Source organism: Medicago sativa, chromosome 8 (assembly GCF_051527215.1).
Source record: "Medicago sativa cultivar Bolivia chromosome 8, Bolivia_mono, whole genome shotgun sequence".
NCBI classification, from domain to species: Eukaryota; Viridiplantae; Streptophyta; class Magnoliopsida; order Fabales; family Fabaceae; genus Medicago; species Medicago sativa.
Genome location: NC_140756.1, coordinates 10,347,689 through 10,374,323, shown reverse-complemented (window position 1 = coordinate 10,374,323; position 26,635 = coordinate 10,347,689). Strand labels below are relative to the sequence as shown.

Here is a 26,635-nt window from a genome sequence, read left to right as displayed (position 1 = left end):
TGATCCTAAAACGGAAACAACTAACAAGAAACTTTTCTTTGTTTATCAACAAGGGGTTAGTACAAACAACTATCAAGAAATGAAAACTATTTACGGATTATGTACGAATGCTTAAAATGATAAATCAATCGTTCTATCTATGATAACTAAACACCATTCCCCGGCAACGGCGCCATTTTGATGAAGTATTTTTGCATCAAACAAGATAAGTATTTGTGTATCGTCTCCACAGGGAATAGTGCGTTATCAAGGACAGTTTAACATCAATTATCATTCCAAGTATTAAGAGTACTTGTTTGTTTGAAATGTGATTAGCTAAACTAATTTGCACAAAGTAAAAGTTGAGATAAATAAGGATTGAAACTTGTTAGGAGTAGCGTTCCTTAACCAAGCATCACACGTAACCTAATGATCCATACGAATTCTAGCTTTATAAACAACATTATCACAATCAATTCTAAACTATCCTTCGTGTCCAAAGTGATATAATTAACTCTAAGATATCGTTTAAACATTCGTGTCCAAATCCCTTAAACGATAACAAAGTCGATCAAATAACCTAATCGACCGTGTCCAGCCTGATTAAGTATCCGAAAGCATTTAACTCTTGATTATGGTGATTATCACAAGATTAACAAAGATGTCAAGTAAGTTAACCTAAGATATATTGCTACTCTAGCTCTAGATTCAAGAGTTTGTGTCCAAAGCATCTTGAATCTCATTGAAAGCATTAACACAAGAATAACAACAATATTGAATATAAATTGCTAGAACCATATATTGCAAGAACAAAAGATTACATGTTTAGCAAGGATCAAGTACCTCTCATCCCAACAAAGGGTATTTAGCTACACATCATCATGGAAGCCTTGCAAGGATGGATTGAAAAGGAAGGAACCATTACACTTGTGATGTCTCAACAAAGGAATAAAGATCCAACTTCCAAAACCACTCTCACTCTATATGATCTACCCTATTTCTCTCTATAAAATATCTAAGACTAAAACCTAAGAGAAAAACTAAGAAAATATCAAGCTAAGATCCCAACATAATAATTTCAAGGAATAGCAAGTGGGCATTTAATAGCCTCTGTTCTGCTTGAGCTCGCAGATGCGAGCAGCATCACTCGCAGATGCGAGTGATTCTTCTAGTCCAATGAGATGCTGCCACGTCATAAATGAGGAGGTCAAACCGCCCTAACTCGCAGCTGCGAGTAAGGGAGCTCGCAGTTGCGAGCTGCTCGCATTGGCACTCGCAGTTGCGAGTTTGAGTGCGAGTTGCATGCCTCCTGGATCAGCTTCTGCCCAAATAGTACTTTTTCATGATTTTTGGTCTTTGATCAGTGTCTTGAGGCTAATTCCTGCATAAAAGGATAGAGTAAGATATATAAAGCGTAATAAGGCATTTAACACTTATTTCTCGGCTTTTCCTTCAATAACTTGTAAAACAAGTAACAAAAAGTGCATGAAATATAACATGAAATTAACACTTCTTGGCACTTATCAACAATCCAACTTGTCTTATTTTTGAACTTGGAATTTTTTGGACTATATTTGGATTTTGAACCCCAAGAGAGTTAAACTCACTAGTAGAGCCTATGAATGTGTATTCATTGGGTATGTTATAAATAACGAGACATATAAGTTTTATGACCTAAATGTTAAAGTGATCATAGAATTTAAAAGATGTCGATTTCTATGTAAATGTTTACCCTTTTAACTAAAGAATAGTGGGGGCACTAGTGGGGGCTCTAATGGGAGCACGACATTAGTGGGGGGCAAAATAAATTCCCTTCCAAAAAAATTAAGAACTAGTGGGAGCACTATATCTAATCACATTCATGTAATTAGAAATAGTTATGAAAATATCATACGAGATGTTATAGAACCTCAAGGAGGTAAGAAAGCAAGAATTGCTAAAGAGTATGGACCTTATGGTTTATACATTGGAAGAAGATTCATTAAGCCTTAAATAAGATATATCCTCATTGGATGTTGAATTTTGGCAAGAAGCAACATACGATGAAATGGATTTTCTAGAGTCTAACAAAACATGACACTTTGTTGACTTGCCTGATAGTTGCAAACTAATCGGTTGTATTTGGATTTTGGGAAAAAGAACTAAAACCTGATGGTACGGTTTATGAATACAAGGCCCTCCTTGTAATCAAAGGTTTTAGACAAAGAGAAAAATATAGACTTCTTCGACATTCATTCACCAGTCACGAAAATCATATTCATAAGAGTACTAGTCCCTTTAGCCATCGTTCATAACTCGATAGTACCCCAAATGGATGTGAAAGTTGTCTCTTTTTATGGTGAACTAGAAGAAGAAATCTATATGAGACAACCTGAAAGTTTTGCGATTCATGGACAAGAAAACAAGGTCTGTAAGTTAGATAATTATTTGTATGGTCTAAAATAAACTCTTAAGGAATGACATGAAAAATTTGACATTCTAATGCTATCGAATGAGTATAAAGTGAATGAAAGTGACAAATAATATTTGCACGATCATAAGTCTCTATAAAGACGACTTGCTCATATTTGATTTAAAGATTCATGTTATGAATTATGTGAAATCATTGTTTATCAATAACATTGATAAGAAAGACCTAGACAAAGTTGAAGTTCTTAAGAAAATATTATTATTTCACCGTAAACTTGCAATCATATATTATGATCCAAGTGTAAGAACACTTGAGATGGAGTTAAACAAATAAAATATGCGAGCATCATTGGCAGTCCTTAGGTAAGCCACTGAATGTATTAGACCCGACATTGCCGATGTCGTAAAACTCTTGTGCAAGTTTACTAGTAAACGGATGAGAAGCATTGCCATACTATAGAAAGAGTCATGAGGTGTCTTAAGAAGACTATGACTCTAAGATTACTTCACTAGGAATAACCTATTGTACTTAAATGGTACAATGGTACAAGATATAAAATAGAACATCTTTCAGATGAATATTTAGCGAGTAGTGTTTGCACATTGAGCATCACTAGAGGAGTTGTTTGTTAAAACAAATGATATTGACGCAGTCCACTATGGAATGAATCTGAGATGAGAACACTAGAGAAAACTAGTGGAGAAGCAAGTTGACAAGATGCTTGCTAGTTGAGAATCCTTAGTGGATAAAACCGTTTCTAAAAGTGTTAATTCATTGTGATAGTACTGCAGCTATTACAAAAATAGAGAATCGTTAGTACAATGGAAAGAGACGATAATTAAGGCACGAACTCATAAAGGGTTAGAGAGCTAGCTACTCTCAAAAGGAACGGTTAAAGTAGATCATGTACGTACTGATAAAGAATTAGTCAATCCTTTGACGAAAGGAATTACTAAAAAGAAAGTCCTAAACACATCCAATAGGATGGGACTAATGTCCAAAGGTCATAAGTGATGGTAACGCAACCTAGATGACTGAAGATCCCAAGAAATAGGTTCAATGGGTAATAACAAGTCACAAGTGATAGAACATGCTATGTTAAAAGTAAGAAAGCATGATTCCTGCAGCGATAGAAGGATGAGATAATAGAAACTCTTAATGAGATCTATATTCTATTTGGAGTGGTGTACATAGCTACAGGAGTACTCTTGATAGACTCACCTATACGAATGTGGAACTAAGGGCCGGTTCCTATGGGATTCGGGACAGAATACCTAGAGTGTTCGTTAAAATCGGGATACACGTGCAAGGCCATAAACGCACGGGCTTTTAGAATACACCTTATGAAAAGGTTTGTGTGTGGGTTCTATGTCTGAGATAGAGTTCAATGCTGTAAGCAACTCTTGTTAATCAGAATTTTACTCGCTATGCAAAGGTTCAAGTTGTAGGCGACACCTTTGTTTACTAGTAAATCTTATGGAGACGTTTTTGACGTTACTTCTGAAACCATTTTTTTAATTCAAGTGGGGGATTGTTGGAACATGTGTGGAAATTGAGTAAAAAGACTAAACACAAATTCCCATGTTGGGTAGAACTAGTGTTGTGTGAATTGAAAAAAGTGGATGTCCCACATCGGATGGAACACACACATTAGTAGTGTTTATATAGTGGGGGTGTACCTCTAATTAATGGGGGTACATAAGCACTAGAGAAAAAATATATATTGATATATATTTTATTATTTGGAAATGATAAATTAAATAATTAATTTAATCATTATTAGAAAGTGCTTTCTTAGTCCCTAAGTTTTGCTAAAATATTTTGGTACATAATATAATATATTTTTGTACTAAATTTAATATATTTTAGTATTCAATTAAGATATTTTTGTACTAGATCTAATATGTGAATTACTTAATCGCAAAGTAATATGTTACTTGTTCCCAAAGTTTCTCATATTACTTGTTCCCAAAGTTTCTCACTTATTAGTTGTGAATTTTCTCTATAAATAGAAAGCTCACACAGTGCATTCCACACACCAAAGAGTTTCATTGAGTTGTCGGGAACTCTTTCTCTCTTCTCCCTTTTTTGACTTGTGTTGACGAGTCTTTTCATCTCTTCTCCCTCCTTCGACTTGTTTAACAAGTCATTCTCCTTTTTCTACTGCTTTCTGTCCCTTCGGAATTAAGAGTGTTCTTAAGACCATAGTCCCTTTTCGGTTTAATGTCCCTTCGGAATTAAGAATGGTCTTAAGTTCATAGTCCCTTCGGTAATATATGTCCCTTCGGAATAAAGAGTACTTTTAAGATCATAGTCTCTATTTTGAATAATAGTGTCCCGTCGGAATCAAGAATGATCTTAACGGTATCTAAATATTATAACAATATTTTTCTATTTGAGGAGAAATGGTGGTAACACCATATTTGAGTGGTCATGGTACCATATTGATAGTTTGGAGAACTTAAGGGTTAGAATGGTGGAAACACCATATTTGAGTGGTCTTAGCACCATAATAGAATGGTAATAATACCATATTAAAGTGGTTTCAGTATTAAAGAGTGGTCTTAGTACCATATTTGAAGGTGTAATTCTCGAACGGTTTTCTACAGTGCAGTAGTTAACCGCACAGTTGTAGTTGGGCTTGTTTTATCCTGGAGGCGGCGTGGTTGATAGTATACCTTGCACAATTTTGGGTAGTGCCACGAAACGTCTTAAAGAGAGCGACCTGGTCGTGACTCAACCTAGTAACAACTTCGGTAGATAATAGAATTTGGAAATTCAAATATTTGGAAATCCAAAAAAAAAAAAAAAAAAACAACAGATAGTTATACAAAGGAACACTACAAAAGCCAAGATGACCAATTGGATCCGCCGCCGTATAAGGAGGTCGAAAATCGACTAGTGGTGGATCAACTTGCTCACATCTAATTAATGTATCACTTTTTTTCGCATCATATGTTGGATCATCTTTGGATATGCGGTTATTAATGGTAGCAGGATAATATGGATCCTCAAACACATTATACGACCCCAATCCCATTTCCATGCATTTTTTATGTTACGAAATAATTTAGTGTCAAAATAATTTGCACTATAACATTTAAGAAAAAAATGGTAACACATACTTATATGAATAACACTTGTGAGACTATTTGAGAGAACATATAGAAACAATGATATGTTCATAAGTTGTTTTCAACTTATTTTCAGAAACTGTCAAGGAGGGCTTATGAAAACTGCATATAGCTTATTTATACGAAAACAGATTGATTTTATTTTATATTTTAATATAGAAATAGTAAAATAGCTTATACATAAGTGTTTATAGAATAATTAAGTAGATAAACATTTATAGTACTATATGCACTTAATTAAAATGTTTAGCCAAACAAGATAAAAACGAAACTAGTAGTAGTACCACCAATCTTTGAAGAGAGAATCAGTCATGGGCCAATCAGAACTTGAGTCCTTATCACACTGTCCAAACAAATAAACCGTTATCATTCATCGTATCCTAGCAGAGTATATATAGGTGACTGTGATTCACAAAATTGAGTTTTCTTATTATGAAATGTTTTCACTCATTTTACCAATAAATATTGTAACCAATACAAGAAAATGAAATGAAACCAACCCAGAATAGATTTGGATACAAGGTGAAGGAAAATAACAGCCACATATTGAGAATTTCATCACAATCCCCCCAAAAAAATAAAAAGAAGAGCACGCCCAGTGGGACTCGAACCCACAATCGCTTGATTAGAAGTCAAGCGCCTTATCCATTAGGCCATGGGCGCTTTTGATGTTAGTTCTTTCGTCTGAACGTTTTTATTGGCATGTTATGGATAAATTATGATTTTTCTATTTCAAACACTCTAAGAACATCCTTTCAAAATAAAACATTTAAGAATTCTATTCATGTAATAAAAAACTACAAATAACTTGAACCAAGTAAATATATTTTAGTCTAATATGCTTAGGATTATATGATTTACAGGAGCTTATGTCGTTTACTGTAAGGAGCTTTTCGGTTTTAAGTATAGGTATGACTTTGTTAGGGATAGGAATGGGAATAAGCCAGACCAGACCAATCTTTGATAGGCTTGGGCCTGACCTATGAATTTTTTTGCAAGCGTGAGCCTGGTCTATGACCTTTCGTAGGCCTATTTTTTTAGTTTGGTCTATTTAAAAGCATATCCTGACCTAAAAGCCTATTTACATGCCTACATCAAAGAATTAATTTTATCTACTGCTAAATATGCCAAATTGTCCTTAAATCATATTTCACTATAAGGCTTGTCTATCGCTATAAGGCCTTAAAAGTTTATTTCATTATAAGGCCTTAAAGCTTATTTAAAAAGCCTATTTACATGCCTTTTTATGACTTTTTAGTCCCTATAAATATTTACAGTTTTGTTTTTAGTCCCTACAAAATAAAATCACACTTTTTAGTCCCTATAAAATTTTCCATCAACATTTTAAGTCCCTCTTAATTTTTCCATCAACACTTTTAGTTCCTGTAAAAAATTTCCATCAACAGTTTTGGTCCTTAAAATGCTTAAGGAAAATGTCACAAGGACTAAAAAGTGTGATTTTATTTTGTAGGGACTAAAAATAAAACTGTGAATATTTATATGGATTAAAAACTTAATTAACCCTAAACATATCTATCTATATATAAAAGTTAACCCATGCCAATTTTGAAGCCCTAATTTTTCCTAAGCCCTAATCAATATAATTACTGTTTTACCCTAACCAAAACAATTAAACCGATAAACATAATAAAAAAAACCGCAGAACACACAACACAAATGCCATTCTTCTTCTTCTTCAACGCGACTCTTCTTCTTTTTCACGCGATTCTTCTTCTTCTTCCCCTAAAAAAGTCGCTGAACTGTGCTTTCTCTCAAACAATCTCCTCCTCACAATTTCATCTTCTTCTCGATCTCACCACTGTTAGTCTTCAACTCCTATTCTCTAACCCTAATTTCTCTTCTATCCCTAATTTGATTCCGAATATATGCATGCTATTCACATAATCTATATATAAAAGTTAACCCATGCCAATTTTGAAGCCCTAATTTTTCCTAAGCCCTAATCAATATAATTACTGTTTTACCCTAACCAAAACAATTAAACCGATAAACATAATAAAAAAAACCGCAGAACACACAACACAAATGCCATTCTTCTTCTTCTTCAACGCGACTCTTCTTCTTTTTCACGCGATTCTTCTTCTTCTTCCCCTAAAAAAGTCGCTGAACTGTGCTTTCTCTCAAACAATCTCCTCCTCACAATTTCATCTTCTTCTCGATCTCACCACTGTTAGTCTTCAACTCCTATTCTCTAACCCTAATTTCTCTTCTATCCCTAATTTGATTCCGAATATATGCATGCTATTCACATAATCGATTATTTTTCTGCTTTTCGTTTTAATCGATTGAGATTTCTGTTCTGTTATTGTTGCCGAATCGGTTTTGATTTTTTTTTCTTTGATTGATAATTTTTTTTCTTGCTCAATCGGTTTATCGCATGTAGTTGCCGATAAACAGATACTATGGCCAATCCGCAGCTGGTGTTGATTCCGCCGCAGCCAGTGCTGATTCCAACCCCAACCCTTTCTTCTTGCCGATAAACAGATACTATGCACCTTTCATTGACATGTATGCCTCTTTGATGAAGGGTAAATCCTACCTCCGTATTTTTAACCGGTGAGACGTGTGAAATGCATTTTCTAATTAAGTGAATGAAAATTTGTTATTGATGTTCTAATTTAAGGGTATGACAATTAGGGTTTGAGTTTTTAGCTTCCATGTCTTGAAAATAGTTTATAAATGTTTTATCAAATCAATATATTCCATTCTTTCAAAAAAAAAATCAATATATTCCATGCTGAGAAGTTATAACTGACTGATCCTCTTCAAAAACATAAATAGTTATAACAGACTGATCAACTTTATTCTAACAGGTCCAAATCATATATAGATATCATTTTTGTTTTTTTCTATACATGATATCAGCTAATCGATTGTCCGTTTTCTACTTCAATACTTTTACCCTATATAAAGGTCGCAGACATTGGTCGTGGCAAAATAGAGGCCTTATATAAAGGTTTTTTTTGTACTCTTAATTATGGACTGGCTGGGTAAGTTTATCGATTTTCATGTTTATTTTTGTCCATTTAATTATTGACTGGATGGAAATGTGATATTTTTTTTGTTAGAAAAATAAACCCACCCGCAAATTAGCCAACTCTCCATTGGCGCTGCCTCCATCACTCCCATCTTGCCACAAATTTTTTCGGAGGCAAGGCAGTAGCATAGAAGGAGAGAATTGGAAGTTTTGTTGTTCTTGCCGTACAAAATTGACGAGAGTGGCACCGACGTTCGTGAGTGAAACGCGCGAATGATTATGAATTTGTGGTTTTGAAATTAACTCACTATTTTGGAGTTTCAATTTAGATTTTGATTTGATTTCAATTTGGCTTCCAATCATGTACTTCTGTTTTTCTTTCCAATGCCGCAATTATTGCAAAAATCATTCTCCATTGTTGTTGCTATAGTTTTATTTTCTTTTTCATGTTTTTATGCAATCTCACAAAGTAAATAAAAGAATCATGTTTGGTTAGTTCTTTGGTAGTCAATGAGGATGCTCTATAAGCTATAAAGCAGTGCAAATTTATAGCAATTAGGTAGCTTAAAAGTCAAAATTTACTTTGATATGCAATTTAAAAAGTCGTTTAATCGTTTTTTTTTATGTTGATTTGGTACATTTGGTTCTTATAATGAATGATTGTTGTCCATTTTGAGGAATTGGATGGAATCAGACTTGATTCTCTTCTGCTCTTTATTTGTTGTGTTTATGTCTTCCCTCTATAAGTCCCCTCTCAATTTTTTATCAGTTTGTGTTTTTGAGATTTTCTAATTGAGGCTTTTGATTTTACCACTTCTGATTGCAAGTTTGGAAGATAGTGCAGAAAATTGTGTATACCTAGATGGTAGAGATTCATGTCAAGGTATTTGGTGTTAGATGATTTTTTTTTGTATGGGGTTTATCTTACTATAATTGACTCATAACTCTCAATATTAATAATCATTCCAAATCTTATAGTTTTCACATTTGTTACATGAGAGGTCAAACTCTCTTTTCGTAATTGTCATGTTTTGTTTTGTTATGTAGGGCTCAAATTCATATTGAAAGTGGAAATTACGCTACGTGAATGGGACCTTCAAGAATTATTTATGTAGGTCTTTGTTGCAAAAGAGACATTTTGATGAAGTGGCTTAAGAAAAACAAGTGGAGCATGATTAAGAATGAGGTATGCTTAATCAAAATATAAGTACTATAAATGGTTTTTAAGCATATTTATTTTTATGTCTATTTTGTGGAAGTGAATGGTTTATGAGGAAATTTCTGCATAAGTGTTTTATATATTATCATTGGTGCTATGGTTATGACATTAGATATTTGTATCTTTTGTGACATGTCTAATAAAATAGTGTAAAAGATATTGCTGCTTTTTGGGGTTTATAAGCATCAGTATGTTTAACTTTCAACTTATATGAAGTAAGCATTCATGTTTCTCTACTATTTGCATTTTAATAAAACTTTAATTTGTGTTTCACTTAAAATGTGGAGTGTTCAACTTGATCCAAAAGAATAGATAATTTATCAAGAAAAGAATGTTCAACTTAAGAATGTTTTAAATTTTTATCTTTTTCTTTTTGTAGAAGTCTATTTTGACTCATTGTTGCTATATTGATGTGAGAATTGAATACATATTCCATGCGAAAGATTTGTTTTGGTAATTAAGCGCTTTGATTTGATCATGTTGTGTGCTCTGATATGTGATGGCTGATTCTGTAAAGTATTTTAAAACTCAAGTGTTCATATAAAAGTTTTCAGTTAAAGATCTTTAGAAATGGACATTGACTGACTTCTAACATTTTAATGAATAAAAAAATCTGTTCACTTTCAAAATATTAGGTTGTTGATTATCTACTCTTTAAATGCTTATGACTCTCGATTCCCCACTTTATCGTTTGGTGTAGTCCTCTTCATTTACATTTATGGGGAAACTACAATCATTCATGCTTTGCTTCTCACAATTTTCTTCAATTTCTCTTTTCATTGAACTATTTTGGAATTGTTACTATCATAATTTATGGGCAGGTATAGTTATGATAAGTCATTATGATCTCTTACTCCATTGAATTAATTTTAAGTTAGTTCTAATATGTACTCTTGGTGAAAGTATGATATTTGATAAGCCTCCTTCCCACATGCTAACAAATGTTTTCTGAATGTAGTGCATTACTAATGTGTTAGGATTCATTCATATTCATATTGCTCTCTGCTTTTAAAGATATGCATCACCTAAAAGTTTTGAAAGTGTGCATCTGTTTTATATCCTGTCCTAATTCACCAAAAAATTGAAGAAGTCTTTTGTTTTCTTTTGTTCAGTATCTATTTATGGACATTCATGTTTCTTCATCAATATGGCAGCAACACAGGCACAAAAATGCACGATGGAGGCTGTTCTGTAGCATCACTATCACATGTGGAGCTTAGTAAGTGGTGCTGCTATAGAGCCATAACTTGCAATCATGGTAATTTTCGTGATGTGTATGGTAATTTTCTTCAAGTTAAATCTATTAGACTCCAATCCAAAATAAGTGTAACAAAAGGGGAAGCATATGGTTTATACTATGCTATAAAGCAGATTCATGAGTTGAATACTGATAACATCATTTTGGATTTAGATTTTACGATAGTAGATGATCATGTTAATTCCACGTCCCACGACACCTGATTTATCTGAGTTGAACTGTATTTACAAACTCTGTGGTAGAGCTTACTAGGAGGCAAGTTGATGTAGTGGCTTGAGTGGATACACAACTAATCCGCAAGTTTATGAGATTGTACCAAATTGTATTCATGATTTTATTCTTAATGAAATGATGAGTTTTCTTGCCTAAAAAATAAATATTCAATTTCTCCGAGTAGCATAAATCTCTATTTTTACTTCATATTCAATACTTCTCTTACATTCATGAACACATCTTATATCATTCCGATAGAGTCTATAGAAGAAATTGAATATATCTTTAATTTGATCCAAAACATAAAAAAATGACTCCTACCATCATATCATTGATGTGGATCAATGCTTTTTTTTTTTGTAATACAAGAAAGGATGTGGATTATTTCAAAAAAAAAAAGACGTGGATCAATGTTTATCATGTTATTTTTATTAAAGTGAATCTTCTATTATCTTTATATTATCATGCTGGTATTTATAATTACATCAAGAAACAGACTGAAAATTCTATTGATTGATGAAGAGGGTAATTACATCAACACTACATCAAATGTGGTATATACAGAAGTTTTCTGCAATGTGTAATTTTAGTGTGAAATTAAATCAGTTTTGATGTTGTGGCTGAGATGCTACTTTTGCATGGAGACAGGTAAAGTGTGACTTGAGATTTAACAGAATTGTATATAGTATAATGATATTGTACTGTGAGTGATTCCTTTGTTTGTTCCTGTATTTGTGCCGGAGAATTCAGTCTGTGTGTGATGTTATTAGCCATGTACGCTTCGTACAGATGAGACCAGGTGACATTGTAGACCCACTGATCTGCGATACATGCTGCTCAATCTGTTTGTTCACTTGAAAGACATAACGTTTATTGGTATGTTCGAGTTTAATAGGCATATTTCAGGATGGAACATTTAAATGTTTACTTATATATGTTAATATAAACACTCATGCTTCTCAAATTGTATTTTTTTGAATGTTGGCAGGTGAATTGGGAGCTAGGTGAGCAGATTTTGATGCCATTATTGTTTCAAGACCCATCGGTCAATATATGTATTGGAAGTCAATCTAATGACATTGTAAATGCATTATGTTATATTCTTCGGTGTGAAAGGCATACATTTAGTATTACTAAGTGTCTTATTGAGATAATGTATTTCTAAGGTACCCTATTAAAAAACTGTGTATCCAATCCTATGGCGGAGTCAACGTAATTTTTCAAACTCACATTAACTCAATTGTATTGTTTTTTCAAAGAATTTGTGGGTATTTTATATCTATTCAAGTTATGTTTTAAACAAATTTTTTTACGCAAATGTCTGCAGGATGTACAGGAGGTTGAAGACTCATGCAGCAATACCTCTGTGATTGACACACCAACCAGCAAGACAAGTCTTAAGAGGTCCTCTGATAGCATTAACTCTGTGGCTGTTGAACATGGTGAAGCTGGTCAGGCATCGGTTACAAAACCTAACAGGGCTGTTCGTGTCAAGATTGAGCCTACCGACACTAAAGCTGTTTAACTTGCTCGAATGATGGAACTATCTGCTTTGTTATCGAATTTCTTCAATCTCCATGAATCAGACATTTAGGATTCAGTGTTTTTCCTTTCTGTAACAGGGTCGATGTCATGGAAATTGTTTAATATGGTACATTAAAAACGTATGTGGCAATTTATTTTATGAGTTGAATTATACTATTTTTCCGATTCAAGGTAAGTATTTACTTTCATATTTGCGCTATATTTATTCTTTTGTATGACCCGTGCGTTAGCACGGGTCGATGGTCTAGTGTAGAATAATTAAAGAATGTGATACACAATATAAATTTTTAAATAAAATAAAACAATCAAATTAAAGAGTAAAATTATTTTAAGATATGGTAATCTCTAAAAGCAATACTTATTGTAGAATGGAGGCATACCTACTACGTACGTACCATCTTGAAGAATTTGAAAACATTGCAACGACGTATCTTGAATAAGACAAATATTGCAACGACGTATCTTGAATAAGACATTGTGATGGAATATTCAAAACCTTACAACGGTATAATTCCCAAACGGAAACTCTTGCTATATTTTTTCTTCAAAGGTGTTTTCCAATTTATTTATTTATCGGTTATATTTCTTTTTAATCTTTTGACAATGCCTTTACCTTTATTTTTTCTTTCTGTCCGAATCTTTTTCCACCAAATAAAATCCATAAAATAAACGTGTAATATTAATTTAACTCGACACGCCAAGTCAAATATAATAAATAAGAGTCATTGAGGGCAGTGGTTGTATAACTATAGTAATATAGTAATTAGGAAATTAGCCAAACTAATTAGTTATAAGAACATGAAAAGATGTGGGAGTATCTTAAATCTTACACGCTAATTAACCAATTGATGTGGTACCATACATAGCCTAAACTGATTTTAAAAAAAAAAATACATTGTATAAACTACGAAAAGCGTGACATAATGGATGGATGATTAAGATGATAATGATAGTGGAAGATGACATTAACACATCAACGGGCATAAATATTGACAATGGCGCTTTTAAAAGACTTGCTAGACATAATATTGCTAATCAACGATTTAATGTTTAATTTGGTCATAACAACTAATTTGACAAAAGACAAAGCGTGTATTAAATTTGTACTACCTTTTGCTCCTTATCCTGACTCCATTTTCACCATACTATGAAGAAACATTCTTTTTCTTTAGAGAGCTTTGAAATGAGGGTCTAACGTAACAAAAACATATATATAATGTAAAGGCTTGGACTCAATCAATTTAAGCATAGAAAAAATTTCAATTTCTTAAAATACATTGGTTGTTGCTTTTGATCTCTCAATTTTTTATTTTTGTTATAAAACGACCACTTCTCTTTTAGCTAGAAAAGAAATTAACCAAAAGATAACTAAAAAGTACTATGATTAATTACGTAATCGAGTTATTTAACTCAAATGATTAATAAGATTCACTTTAAGATAACTTTAGTTCGATTATGAGCTATAAGACATCTCAAATGATGAAAGGTCCCTGTGACATTGTCTTTGTCCTCAAACTATTCACCATGACTTTTTTTTCCACATCTTCAATCCCGCAAATAAAATTCCCCACGCTTAAGTTTCAAAATAAGATTGTCCCCACTGCGATCCTCGCTTATAATTACAAATTGACATCTCTAAATAGATCTAGGATATTTTCTCATTAATAACTTGGTTCAAGCTCTAATAATTTTAATGTTTTAATGTGTATATTAACCTCACTAACTCACCATCCTTAATCCGTCACCTAGCTATTTCGTCCAATGAGAGGAAAAATATTTAAGAGTGTTTTTTTTTTTTTTTTTTGAAGGAATTTAAGAGTGTTACAATGGGAAGGTAAAAATCTTTCTTTACAAGTATATTGTGCACACTCATCTACTAAACCAAATATGAAAATCAATGTCCGTGGAAATTACCCTTTTGCCCTTAATAAGGGCATTTTCGTCAATTAGTAAATGGACTCCCCTTGCCTATATATATGTGAAAAGAAAAAAAAAACAAAAGAAAAGAAAGAAAAAAAAACAAAAGAAGGGGAGAGAAACGGGAACGGGAGAGGAAGAAGGGGAGAGGAAACAGGAACAGAGAAAGAAGGGTGGACTAATTGCATCAAATTTCATCTCCTTCTCCTTCTCTCTTCTCAAACACGGCCTCACCCTCTCTTCTTTCTTTTCCATCAAATTTCATCAATCTAATTGCATGCATGTCTCCAAAAAGTTTTTTTTTTTTATAATTTTAAGGGTTTGATTTTGTGGGTTTGGTTTATTGTTTGTTGATTTCTGTCTCATTGGTTCTTCTTCATTGAAGGTAATTTCCTTATCTCTGATGAATCTAAAATCATGATCAACTGTATTTTTTTTTATTTTCTGTTCTATTCTTGCTTTGGATATGAGATTGTATGTTAAAGGTTTTGATTTTTGAAAAAAAAAAATTCAGTCAGACGGTGATTAGGGTTCCAAATTGAAGTTTCTGGGTTTGTTGTTTAGTGATTTTGTATTTATTGTTTCTTTTATGATTTCTTCCCCATTTTATGGTCCTGTTATTGAAATCAATTTGTGAAATTGTTGTTGTGCTGTTTGGGATGAAAAGCTAGAAACCATAAGCTGTTTGTGGGATGAATTTGTGAAATTGTTTTTTCTTTTTTATTCAACATTGATTCTGGTTGCATGTTTTGAGAAAGTTGTTCTTATTATTTTAAGGGTTTTATTTTAAGAGAAGATTGATGCAGATGGAAAGAAGAAGGAAGAAGGGAATGCATTGTTCAAAGTTGGTAATTGTTATGTTCTCAATCATGTGATTTTATTTAAATAAATTATTTATTTCAGATTTTTGCTTTATAAGTTATCAGTTATGACTTTTGTTTGATGTAAAAAGTGAATTGATGTAAAAAATAAATGGGTTGGGAGAGGCGCTCATCAAGTGTTTGAGGTAATGTCTCAATATGTGAAATAAAATTTCTCAATTTGTATAGTTTTGAACTATTGTTATCAGATTGTTTAGAAAGTAGCAGTTAAGTTGTTGTGGGGTATGTTTGAATTGATGTTTTAGTGTTTGGGTTAAAATTGAAGTCTTTAGAAGCAATAAGCTGTCAATTAATTTGTTTTGCAGAAGCTTAAGTTGGAATACAAGTTGTTGTAGGTATGGTTATTTGTTCTTTATATTGGAGTTTTTGTCTTGCTGCGGCCGTATTTAATTTTGGCATCTGATCCAGAAGCTTGCCAAGCGTTTTTATGGTCCGTATAAGCTGGTCAGGCGGATAGCTGAAACCATATGAAGGTGACCCAAATACAACAGCCCTGCATCTGCCAAATTCTGCAGAAGGTAATTCACTTCTGATTCACCCTTTACAAGTTCTGGATTAGAAGGATATCTCTAATGGATGGTCTTTTATGAAGTGCTATATATGAAACTTTGAAATATAAGACATTTTGTGCGGTTTGAATTTCAGGAAATAATAAGTGTTTAAGCTGCGTGAAAATTTTCAATATGCAAGGTAATTTTCTGTGATGTACTAATTATGCATCAGGAACTGTAATTAATTTACATCTGTTGATATATCATGATATGTGTGATTTTTCAATGCAATTGTGTTTGCAACTTCCAAGCACTTGGAATTAGTAGGCATTTTCTACCGTTTGAATTTCCAGATATAATTAAGCGCTTAAGTTTAACAGTCGATGTTTCAACTGATTGAAATGTTTGTTAATCTCCGTTCCAGACTTTCTTTTTGGAAGAACCTTTTTCTGTAACTTTGCTTCAGCCTGAAAAGAAAACAGACACAGGGGAAAATAGTTCCCGTAATTGCTGTGTTGTGTGTGAATTTGACAATTTCAGGATATGTTGAGGATGATATCACTGTGAATTTTCTCAAAAATTTTAAACCTGATGAAATCCTCACTTTGGACAATGCTGATCGTCGGTGTAAAAAGCTGAAAGGGTTGGCTTTCTCTAAGGTTTGCAGATCATTTGAAACTTCTTTGCCAAGCTTTCATATTTTATTTCTGTCATACACCTATAACTATATATGAGAGAAAATTATAATTTACTGAAATAGATTCTTAAAACTCATCCCAATCTCTATCCCTACTTAGCATCATAATCTGTAATTTTGATTCAATGGTTATTTCCTGCATTTATTGAAGTTTCAGTACGAAATATATATGTTTGTCCAAATCAGTATGAGAAGAAAATGATATGGTTTCCAACTAATTAGTACATCATAGTATTATAATTATAAATAACAATCATTCCATTCCGTTCAACATATGAGAGGAACACGAGATTAAGTTTCAACGTATGTTTTTAATATTTTTTGCGTAGAACATGAGAAGAACAATATGGGACTGGTTGCATTTTAGTGACTGTCAACTATGGCTGTGCATGCTCTTTCCTCTGAAACGCAACTGACAGTTTCGACACAATTAGGTATTTTATCTCTCTTCTATCTTATATATATCTGTGTGATTATATTTAGTCAAAAATTGTTGAATTCATTTGTTGATTCAAATTCTGGTATATCATGCTATTTGTTTTATTGTTGAATTTAATTGTTTCAAATTCTGGACTATACTTTGAGCACAAGGTTGTGGTAAGAAACTGAGAAACCCCTTCAACAATTTTAACAGCGTGCTCATGTTTTTGTTTTATTGCTTCATTTTACATTTTTTAACGAATAAGTTACCTGGTTTTCATTTTGGTTGAAAATATATGTGCAATGGACTTTATTTCATGTTCTTGAGCAGACCTCGCTTAAGTTTTAATATATAAAAATTCATGTTCAGTGAGATAAATCACTTCCAAATTCTGACTTTATGTTCCACCCTCTTGAAGATTTACAAGTTATTCAATATATATGACATTCAATTGATTCTCTTGGCTTCAAATAAAACTTTTTAGATTGTTCTGAACCAACTGAGGTAATTCTTAAGTCATTTTTAACACAACTATTATCCATAAATATGTGCTTTCTTTACAACTCTACTTGGTAAAGAGGTCAATCCGAAGTTGGCAGCTACTGAGAAAGCCTTTTCATTATCAGTATGGACAACATCAATGGTCATTTTTTGTTGATGTGGATTAGTTCTGATTGCTTTAGGGATGCTTTCATTTTGGCAATTTTTGACACAATGCAGGGTGTTCTATTTGTAGTAGTGCTTTGTCTTATACTGTTGATTCGTCCATTTCAGTGGCAGAGTTTACTGCTCCCGGTGAGTCTGTCAATTCAACAACCTATGGTTTGAGATTTTTCTTGGGGCTTTACAAAGTCTAACAATATCTTTTCAGGTTTTGCCTGCAAAAATGATTGATTTTCTAACTTTATGAATATAATGCCGTTATTGTTACTTTTGTTCTTATAAAAATGAATTCTGATTTGAATATATGCTCAAATACAAAAAAATTTAATCTTTTTAATCTTAAGTTTTTGAAATTACCTTAAAGTATTACTTAGTTTAAAGCAAGTTACCTTTTAAATAGAATTTTTTAAAAAAAAAATCAACTTAAGATTATGATACTTTTGAATTGATGAAGTATTAGTTAGTTTAAATTTCCATGCCTGTTTACAACTCATTCTAGGGAAGTTTTTGAACCATTTCAACCTAAAAAGTAAACTCTTTTAACCATGTAAAGTTTGATTTAATTCTGTGATTTTTATTGTGTAGGTATGAAGAGGGTTAAAGAAATTGTTGAGGAGCTTCTTGGTGTTAGTTTTCTTTTCTTCAAATACTTTGAATAAAAAAGTTTTGATTTTTCCATTGTTTTGCTTTACATTGAAAAAAAGTTTTGATTTTATTTGTTTTTCAGGTTTATGAAGGAAACCAAATGTTGGCCCTTTATTAAAGAGGGTTCTTACAAGCTGCTATTGAAACTATTCTTCGTAAAGAATTCAGAAATTTTACGCTTATTTATTATTTTTTATTCACAGTAAGTTCTCATGATATTCATAAATGGAAATGTGTAATTATACATTGATTTTTTTAACCAAACTGAAGTTTTGCGCTGAATTTTTGTCTGTCATAGTTATATATAACCTAACACGTTCATTATCATTTGTAGGCGGATATATTTTTAGCACCTCAATTACATGCTGCATCTAAGAGATTCGACATTCACGTGGTAGTATTCTATCGTCTCGATATTTTTGTGGGGGAATAAGGGATTGTAATGAGTATTGCACTTAGTGAAATTTTGAAACAATGGGAAACAGCTGAAGTATTATGTATGTTCTTTGGAAACAGCTGAGGTATTATGTATGATCTTAGGATGATGGAGTCTATATAATATGTTTTGTAGCATCAGAGAGCATGGAAGGCTTTGAATTGGACTCAGAAGTTGAGTTTATTGACGATAGTTATCTGTGGAATAACATCTTCATCAGAGATTTCTACAAATAAGCTTGAGGTTACTTCTCTTGCCTAGAATGTCAATCTCAATTTTTACTATTTTTTATGTTACATGTCCTCCTTTTATATGGTTGATCCCCTTTTAAAATGATATTTAGTCCTGTTCTGGGTAGAGCTTCTAGGATCTCTTCCCGCAGTGTGTGCATGTCATTTGGTTTATGTAAAACTATATGCATTAGGTGGAAAAATTAATGTAAACTCTATAAATTATATTTGGAGTACTTTCTCCATATTCTGTAGCTAGATTATGAATTGGTATATATGACTGAAGTATTACAAGTTGGTCTTATGATGAATTGGTAAATTTTTATACAGGGTTCTCAGTGGTATGCTTAAAATTTGATTTGAATAATTGCAATCTTTTTCGAGAAATTAGAAGTAGCTTAGCTTTTACATTTATGCAGAATATTAATAATGTATATGATTCCAAACCATGCCCTTATTGATAGCTAGAAACGACTTGGCTCTGTTGTGAATTAACCTTTCCAAATTTCTTATGGTTTTTAAATGAAGATACTAACAGCACCAAAAAATGTATGATTAAGTAATTATTGCTATAATTCATATCATCTTATTGTATATTTTTTTCAATGTATATTCATTATGGTTCCTATGAATTGATTACAGGGAAATGATGATGATAATGATTCATGGTTTGTTGAAATTTCTTTTATGGCTCGTGTTTTTTCCTGCATAATTCTATTAGGTACCTTAAAATAAACTATTATTGTTTTATGAAAACTTTGTTTCCTACGTTACATTTTTTTTTATTATTTATGTGACTTTTACCTTTTTCATTTTGAAGGACTTTTCATGATTGTGAGTTTTATGATATTGAAATGCCTTGGAGCTGATTATGGCGAAATTCACAATGTCATTGAAGCGCAAGAAGTAACTGAAACTGAAGCATTATAAAGAGAGGCCATAGTTAGTATGACCAGCTATGCGAGTTCAGATGCAGCTGTTCCACTTTCAATCCCACTAAATAAGTGAAACCATGGGACAATTTTGAATGTGAGTCAGACTGCTGAAAACTATGTATTATGTGCATAAAAGGCATTTTCTGTCAAATTTGAGGGAAAATTTAACACTGAAAATCTGAAAAATAAAACACTTTATGTTTAAAAATATATAGTATTATTTGTATAGTAAAATAGATAGATATACACCTATGTATTTAGGTAGGAATGCTATTGCATAAAAATGCCATTGAACAAATTTTGAAATTCAGTGGTTATGTATTTTGCAGGAAACAGTGCAGTGCCTTACACCAAGAAAAAAAACTCAGGTTTGTATTGAAGGGAGATCTTTTATATAATAATTATAATGTCTATTATTACATTAAATAGTGATCTCTTGCAAATTTTCAGGGATTAAGAATCAAGGGAAACAAATCTCATTTAAAGGCCATGAGTGAAAATAATCATGAAGTTATTGTCAAGTCAAATAGGTCTGATTGTTCATGTGTACAGAGTGTTGAATCTTCCTTTGTTGCTGATGTGGACTCTACATTATGACCTGAAGAAGTTGAAACTTTGGTAAAATTTCAAAGGTGATATTTATGAGTTTAGATGTGGTTGTAAAATGTCTTGCTTTGGCTATCTTCCTTCATTTTCCTGATTTCTTTACATCATTTTTGCAGGTTGCGAGATTATATGAGTGGGTTGTGTTATGAGGGCAACTTACATATCCAGGTTAGCTTCTATTATTTTTTGGTTTATTTCGTTGCCTTTTGTTTCTTTGTAGATGATCTTAGGTTTGCCTCTTTAATGATTTTAATGGTGTTTTTTTACAATACTATATAACTTCATTTTACCAGCTCATTCCGTTTACAATATGCTGGTTCTTTTATTTAGAGTTAAACACAAGATTCATTGTTTTGTTCCCTAAAAATAGTCTTCTTTTATTGTTGTGTGCAGAATATCCAATTTTTGTATATTTTCACATTATGCACTCATCTGTCTATGCTCTTTGTGTTTCCACCATCTCAGCATATTGGTGATGATATTGCTTTTGTTGGAAAGGACATCTGGAATTTGAAGACATATATGGTTGAATATGAATTCACATCTGTAAGTTAATATGTTTTGCCACTGAGAACCTCAATCCTTTTTATCTAACATTAGGTTTATGGTTGAATTTGAAATCGCATTGGTAAAATGTCTATACTTGAACATTCTTTGTTTTGATCAAGCATATATGAATGTGAAGTTTTCATGTATTTTTCAATGAAGCAATTATGTGTGTCATATGTGTGTTTGGCGTGACATGTAGAACTGATAACTGCTTTGTTTATATATGTGTGTCATTGATTTCTTCACACCTAAGTAATCCATATATTTCATCCAGTGGACATTTGGTTGCAATTTTGTTACAATGTAGTTTCTTTTTAGTATGCTCCAGGGTTATTTTTACATATAGTTTCATCGCCTGCTTATAGGTAAACACTTTGTATAGACACCATCGGTTTAAATTTATCAAAAGTTGGCCTTATAACAGTTTCATAGCTTTGCTTTGTATGCTGGATACCAAGGCAGTAATCCAATTTATCACTCATTGTTCATTCTTCTTTTTATTCCAAACTATATTTTCACTGCTAATGTAGACAAGAAGTGTGACATTATTTGCTAATTTGCTAGGACAAGGCAAGGCTTCCATTCCAACATGTTTTGCCAAAGAGTATGGTGTTGCCCTTGACGACTACGTAATGTTGCGTGATCCGAAGCGAAATGTCACCATTGTTCAGGTTGAAAAGAAGAATGGGAAAGTTTACCTTACATTATAACTTTGTTTTTGCCAATATCATTGTGATGAGAGGAAAAAAACTCGGTTTATCTTTTGTATTTTCAACGTTCTGTTTGTACGTTTTTAAAACACACTAAATAGCAAAACTCCAATTTCACAGTTTCTCTTATTGTGAAGGAAAATATCGATAAGTAAGGATCATTTTAATGAATTTTACATCATGCTTTGGTTCAAGTTTGAACTAAATGTTTGACATATGATTCTTGATTATTATTCCAGAAATACCGACTTCATACGCGGAGAGTTCCAGCTGCAAGTGGTACTGGTCACTCTGTTGTAGTTCTTGGAGGTTTATGGATGCCTCAAGAACAATACAATGACTCTTCCAAAGGTGATAGCATGGAAAACGATGATGATGAAAAATCTGAGAATTATAGGATACACTACTTCGAACTAAAGATGATAATGTATGCCAAGAAATGTGTAAATTTTGACGTCAAATGGCATTACATTATATTCAAGTAAGGCTTTGTTTACCCTTTGATTTGTAATGTTTGATTGTATTCTAGGAGAATTTGATTGGACTTGGATTCTTTGGTAATTGGTAGATCTCATCTGTGTGTCTGATTGACGTTTAGTTCTATAAATGGATTTGTTATGTTCCACTTCAATTGTTGTTTATTAGTTTCAGTCTCAGAGTTATATACTGTATATTAAGATTGTTGAATTTTGTTTTATGCTAAAGCTCTAACACAGATGTTGTTTTGGTTTCTGCTATTATAGTTGAGAAGAACAAATTCATTATTTTGGTGATTGAGTTTTGGGTGGTGCTAAAGGTCTAACACAATTACTGTTTTTGCTTCAGTCATTCCCGTCTTAAAAATCTATATCTATTTTATTTTGGAATATGATTTCATACTTTTAGTATTTGGAATAATTGCTGGCATCTATTTCTGAATTCAATTGGGTCATTAGGTATAACATATTGCAAATCAAATCATATTCTCAAAGCTAGAATAGGTTGTGTTATTAGAAAAATTATGCATGATGTTAAATTTTATAATTTTTCTATTATATTCTGTAGCATTTCCCTAATCACGTCTCAAAGAGCATATTGAAAAGAAAGTATCTTCGCATGAAACTCGAAGATGTCGAAACTCACAAGATTTACAAATGTAAAATAAGGACTGCCGGAAGAAGGAATACTGAAAAGTCTATGTGTGGTGAATGACATAAATTTGTCATCGATAGGGGTTTGAAAAAAGATGACAAATTGATTTTTGACTTGGAGAATCCACCAACAAAGATGTGGGTTGAGCATGTACGCATCCACTAGCAAGTTTTTTGTAAATGAAATTTTCCGATTATGAAGTTGTTTTAGCTATAATCTCATGAATGCATGCTGCAAAAGCAATATTTTGTTATTTCGGTTACAATTTAAAGTTAAATGACTTAGACAATTTTATGTTAACATGGTTGATAGTTTCCCATTTTCCATTTATTACTCGTGACAAGTCGTCTTCATCTATTATAGTCTATAAATATCTGTTATTTCGCAGTTTATCCATCCAATATAATATTTTTCCCAAAAGCATAAACATTATAAGCAATCATTCATGAGAACAAAATATTACATATTGAAAGTAGGGGGTGGATCATGGTTTATGGTAGACCTATCTAGGATTTGATATGTTATGGATCATGGTTTATTATATTTATATGCATGTAATATCTATATTTGGAATCAGTTTACTTTTAAGCGTATTAACAAATATGTGTTTGCCAACAAAATTAACCGAAAAAAGCAATCCACCCCGTGCGAAGCACGGGTTTGTAACTAGTTTAAACATGAAAACCAATCATTTGACTGAACATTTTTTTTTTCTAAAATTACCACACGTCTAGAAGGTCTAGTCATATCTAGCCTATGGCCACTAGCTAGCTACTAACTACAGCAAAATATCAATATAGCATTGAAACAACAAAAAAGAAATATCAAACACAATGTTCATTATTATTTTATGGCTAAAACTTATTCTACATTCACATTGTTCATTTCTAGTAAACAGAGGAAGCCACCAAAGATTATGCAAAGAGAAAATAGAAAGTTGCATTTCAATTGGAGTAACCTAAGACCATAACAATGTATGAAAGTAGAGTGTAGTAAAGTAATATATTACAATAATGTTCCAAAAGTAGAACATTTGGTGAAATTGAAAACAACCCATGATTTTAATCCCAAAGTGGTAACAAAAAATCATCAGAAAAAGTAGCATAGAATTCAATTCCTTCAAACCCCATTAACGGAGAAGGATGATGATAAACCCAAGTACTATCAACTGAGTCATCTTCACCTTCTTCATTAATTTTAGGAAGTTCAACAATTTGACTAAGTTCTTCAACAGATTCAGATTCAGAACAACTTGTTGTCACGTGCATGACAGGGTCATCAAAGTCAACCATAGCAGCTGCAGCGGTTGCTGCGGCTTGAATGTCGCGTGGTGCTGATGTTGCTGGTCTTGGAAGCATGTTTGATAAATGAGGAAAATTGAGAATTGCGGTTTTTCCTTTGATGGTTAAAGCTGCTACATCGTGTGCTCTAGCTGCCATTTCTGGTGTTGAAAATGTTCCTAGCCAGATTCTTGATTTCTTGCGTGGTTCGCGAATTTCGGACACCCATTTTCCCCAGTTTCGTTTTCTTACTCCGTGGTAAGTTGGATGTTTGTTGTTGTTGTCGTTGCTGCTGCTGTTGTTGTCGTCGTCTCTGGGCCTTTTGGGCCGTGATGGACTTTGTTTCTGAATGGAATGTATTGGTGGTGATTCTTGTGAAGATGATGAAGAGGTTGTTGTTTGTGTCATTGTTGGGAGTGAGTTGTTATTACGATGATTATTAGATTTGGAATGAGAATGTTTATGGAAGGGGGGTGCAAATAGAGAAGAATTAGAGTAGGGACTAATAGGGAAAGGGGGGGAATGGAGAAAGGATTGAGAGGACAAGTGCCAAAGGCTAGTCTTTTTGTAGTGAAGGAAAAGCTCCTTCTTAAAGCGACCCTTGACCTACCAAATAATGTTGTTCTACCTTAACAATTCAATCTTTTCAAGATTTTTTGTTTTTAACTTTTTGAAATGCAAAATTCTCTTTGTTTGGAATTTTTTTTATTGTAAATAGTAGCATCTACTTTTAAATTATTAAAAGGAGAATGTTAACCAGTGCCCCCGGGCATTGGTTAAGCAGTTAAAAGATGTAAGATTTTATTAAAAAGTGGTGTAATAATTAGTTAGTCAAAAGTGACAGTTTATATTTCCAACACAACTTTTCTACTTTTGTATTCCTTAACCAGTGTTCCGGGGGCACTGGTTAACAAGAACCTTATTAAAAAAATACTCCTTCCGTATTTGATTATAAGACTACTTATAAAAAAATGTTTGTCTCTAAATATAAAAAGATTATCTACAAATTTTTAGATTTATTATCCCTACCAACTGAGTTAAGCTCACGAAAATTAAAAGGTATTTTTAAATTAATTTTATATGAGTTTCATCGTGTTCTATATATGTAGATCTATAAAATGATTTGACTAAACATTTTTTTTACTTTACACTATTCAAAGCATGTTTGGTTCATAGTTTTGAAAGATTCAAAGTTCAAAACCATGTTTTGTGAAAGGTAATTTAGGAGCCACCTCACTAGAAAACTAAGTGTATATTTACTTTACAGTTGAAAAATTGCGATCGAAATTCGAAATATTGTGTAAAATAAACATGTTGTCTGTAAAATATTTATTTTGACAATTAGTGAATCATGTAGACCAGTTGTAGGAGTTATATAGTTTCTACGCTAGTAGGATGAACAAGAGGTGGAATTTAGCCTGGGAAAGGCTAGTTGTTTCCCATCATGGGAAAACTGTTTTTTAACCAATAGATCATATGATGTGCATAACTTTATGGTAGGCCGGCTGCACTAGATTTTTTCTGCAATCATATTCATCCTGTTCACAAACCCAAAAGGAAAACACAATGTCAGTAACCGTATTGTTCCATCATTTTCGTTTCTTCCTTCTGCAAGTGTTCCAATAACCAAGCTTTGCCATTTTCATGGGGCTTCTTATTTCTTCAATTGAAAAACCCACCAAAAACTTATTTTATTTCCTTGTTTCCATAATTATTTTATTTGCTTGTTCCATTCATTAATTCATAATTCTGCTGTTTTTTTTAGGTTTCCTTCTTCTTCTTCTTCTTCTCATTAATTCATAATTCGCCACTTCTTAATTTCTCAGATTTAACTTTAGCTTTTGAAAATATTTGAGAAAAAAGAAATTGATGAATATAAAGAAAAAAATCATGGTGACAGTAACTTTCTCTTTAAATCTCAGAAGTAATTGACACCCATGATTACAATTTGCTTTCTAGAAATTTAAAGAGTCTCCTCCAATTGCAATTTTCTATCGTCGCAGAATAATGGACAGATTGTGGTAGTTGTTGTGGTAGTTGTTGTTGCCGTGATTTTTCAGATCTGGACATTTTCTACTTGTGGTTTTCTAGATCTGAACTTGTGGAAAGAAAAATTGGTGAAGATGAAGATTCCATTGAAGAACACATGAAGATAAATATTTAACTTTTAATTAAAAAAATTATCTGAGTTAACATGTTAATCTGGGTTTCAATGAATAAATTCCAAAGAGTTTGAAGGTTTGATGTTTTTCAGGTCACCGATTGTGAAGTGGGTTTGATGTTGGTG

The 26,635-nt window shown here is 32.4% G+C and overlaps 1 protein-coding gene, 1 long non-coding RNA gene, 1 other non-coding gene and 1 pseudogene across 29 annotated transcripts; 2 read left to right on the top strand and 2 right to left on the bottom strand.

The window, feature by feature from the left end:
* Positions 1–6,113: 6,113 nt before the first annotated feature.
* On the bottom strand, positions 6,114–6,186 carry TRNAR-UCU (transfer RNA arginine (anticodon UCU)). The gene has a single exon. It is a non-coding gene; the product is annotated as a tRNA-Arg (tRNA).
* Positions 6,187–8,990: 2,804 nt separating this feature from the next.
* LOC146896828 (uncharacterized) lies at positions 8,991–12,912 on the top strand. Of its 3 annotated transcripts, none has more exons than XR_015022990.1 (6): positions 8,991–9,404; positions 9,569–9,707; positions 10,895–10,998; positions 12,001–12,087; positions 12,200–12,215; positions 12,539–12,912. It is a non-coding gene; the product is annotated as an uncharacterized LOC146896828 (long non-coding RNA). The 3 variants fall into 3 exon arrangements; XR_015022988.1 differs by having other exon boundaries at positions 10,853–10,998; XR_015022989.1 differs by having other exon boundaries at positions 10,853–10,998; positions 11,982–12,087.
* A 1,843-nt stretch (positions 12,913–14,755) lies between these two features.
* LOC146896827 (uncharacterized) lies at positions 14,756–23,398 on the top strand. Of its 24 annotated transcripts, none has more exons than XR_015021719.1 (21): positions 14,756–15,058; positions 15,451–15,521; positions 15,860–15,889; positions 15,966–16,072; positions 16,200–16,244; positions 16,586–16,704; positions 17,072–17,176; positions 17,884–17,958; positions 18,412–18,452; positions 18,554–18,673; positions 18,806–18,865; positions 19,043–19,150; positions 19,780–19,858; positions 19,958–20,166; positions 20,402–20,440; positions 20,523–20,704; positions 20,795–20,846; positions 21,072–21,224; positions 21,792–21,898; positions 22,177–22,418; positions 22,982–23,368. XR_015021719.1 is itself a non-coding variant. In XM_085733328.1 (21 exons), the coding sequence occupies exons 19-21, from the start codon at positions 21,860–21,862 to the stop codon at positions 23,013–23,015; spliced, it is 315 nt and encodes a 104-aa protein (XP_085589454.1). In that variant the 5' UTR covers positions 14,756–15,058; positions 15,451–15,521; positions 15,860–15,889; positions 15,963–16,072; positions 16,200–16,244; positions 16,586–16,704; positions 17,072–17,176; positions 17,884–17,958; positions 18,412–18,452; positions 18,554–18,673; positions 18,806–18,865; positions 19,043–19,150; positions 19,780–19,858; positions 19,958–20,166; positions 20,402–20,440; positions 20,523–20,704; positions 20,795–20,846; positions 21,072–21,224; positions 21,792–21,859; the 3' UTR covers positions 23,016–23,368. The 24 variants fall into 24 exon arrangements, 19 of the variants coding, with proteins under 19 accessions (XP_085589454.1, XP_085589453.1, XP_085589456.1 ...); XM_085733328.1 differs by having other exon boundaries at positions 15,963–16,072; XM_085733327.1 differs by having other exon boundaries at positions 15,963–16,072; positions 21,144–21,224; positions 22,982–23,167.
* A 584-nt stretch (positions 23,399–23,982) lies between these two features.
* On the bottom strand, positions 23,983–24,963 carry LOC146896826 (ethylene-responsive transcription factor ERF039 pseudogene; annotated as a pseudogene). The gene has a single exon (XR_015023983.1). The product of XR_015023983.1 is annotated as an ethylene-responsive transcription factor ERF039 pseudogene (transcript).
* Between the last annotated feature and the right edge of the window lie 1,672 nt (positions 24,964–26,635).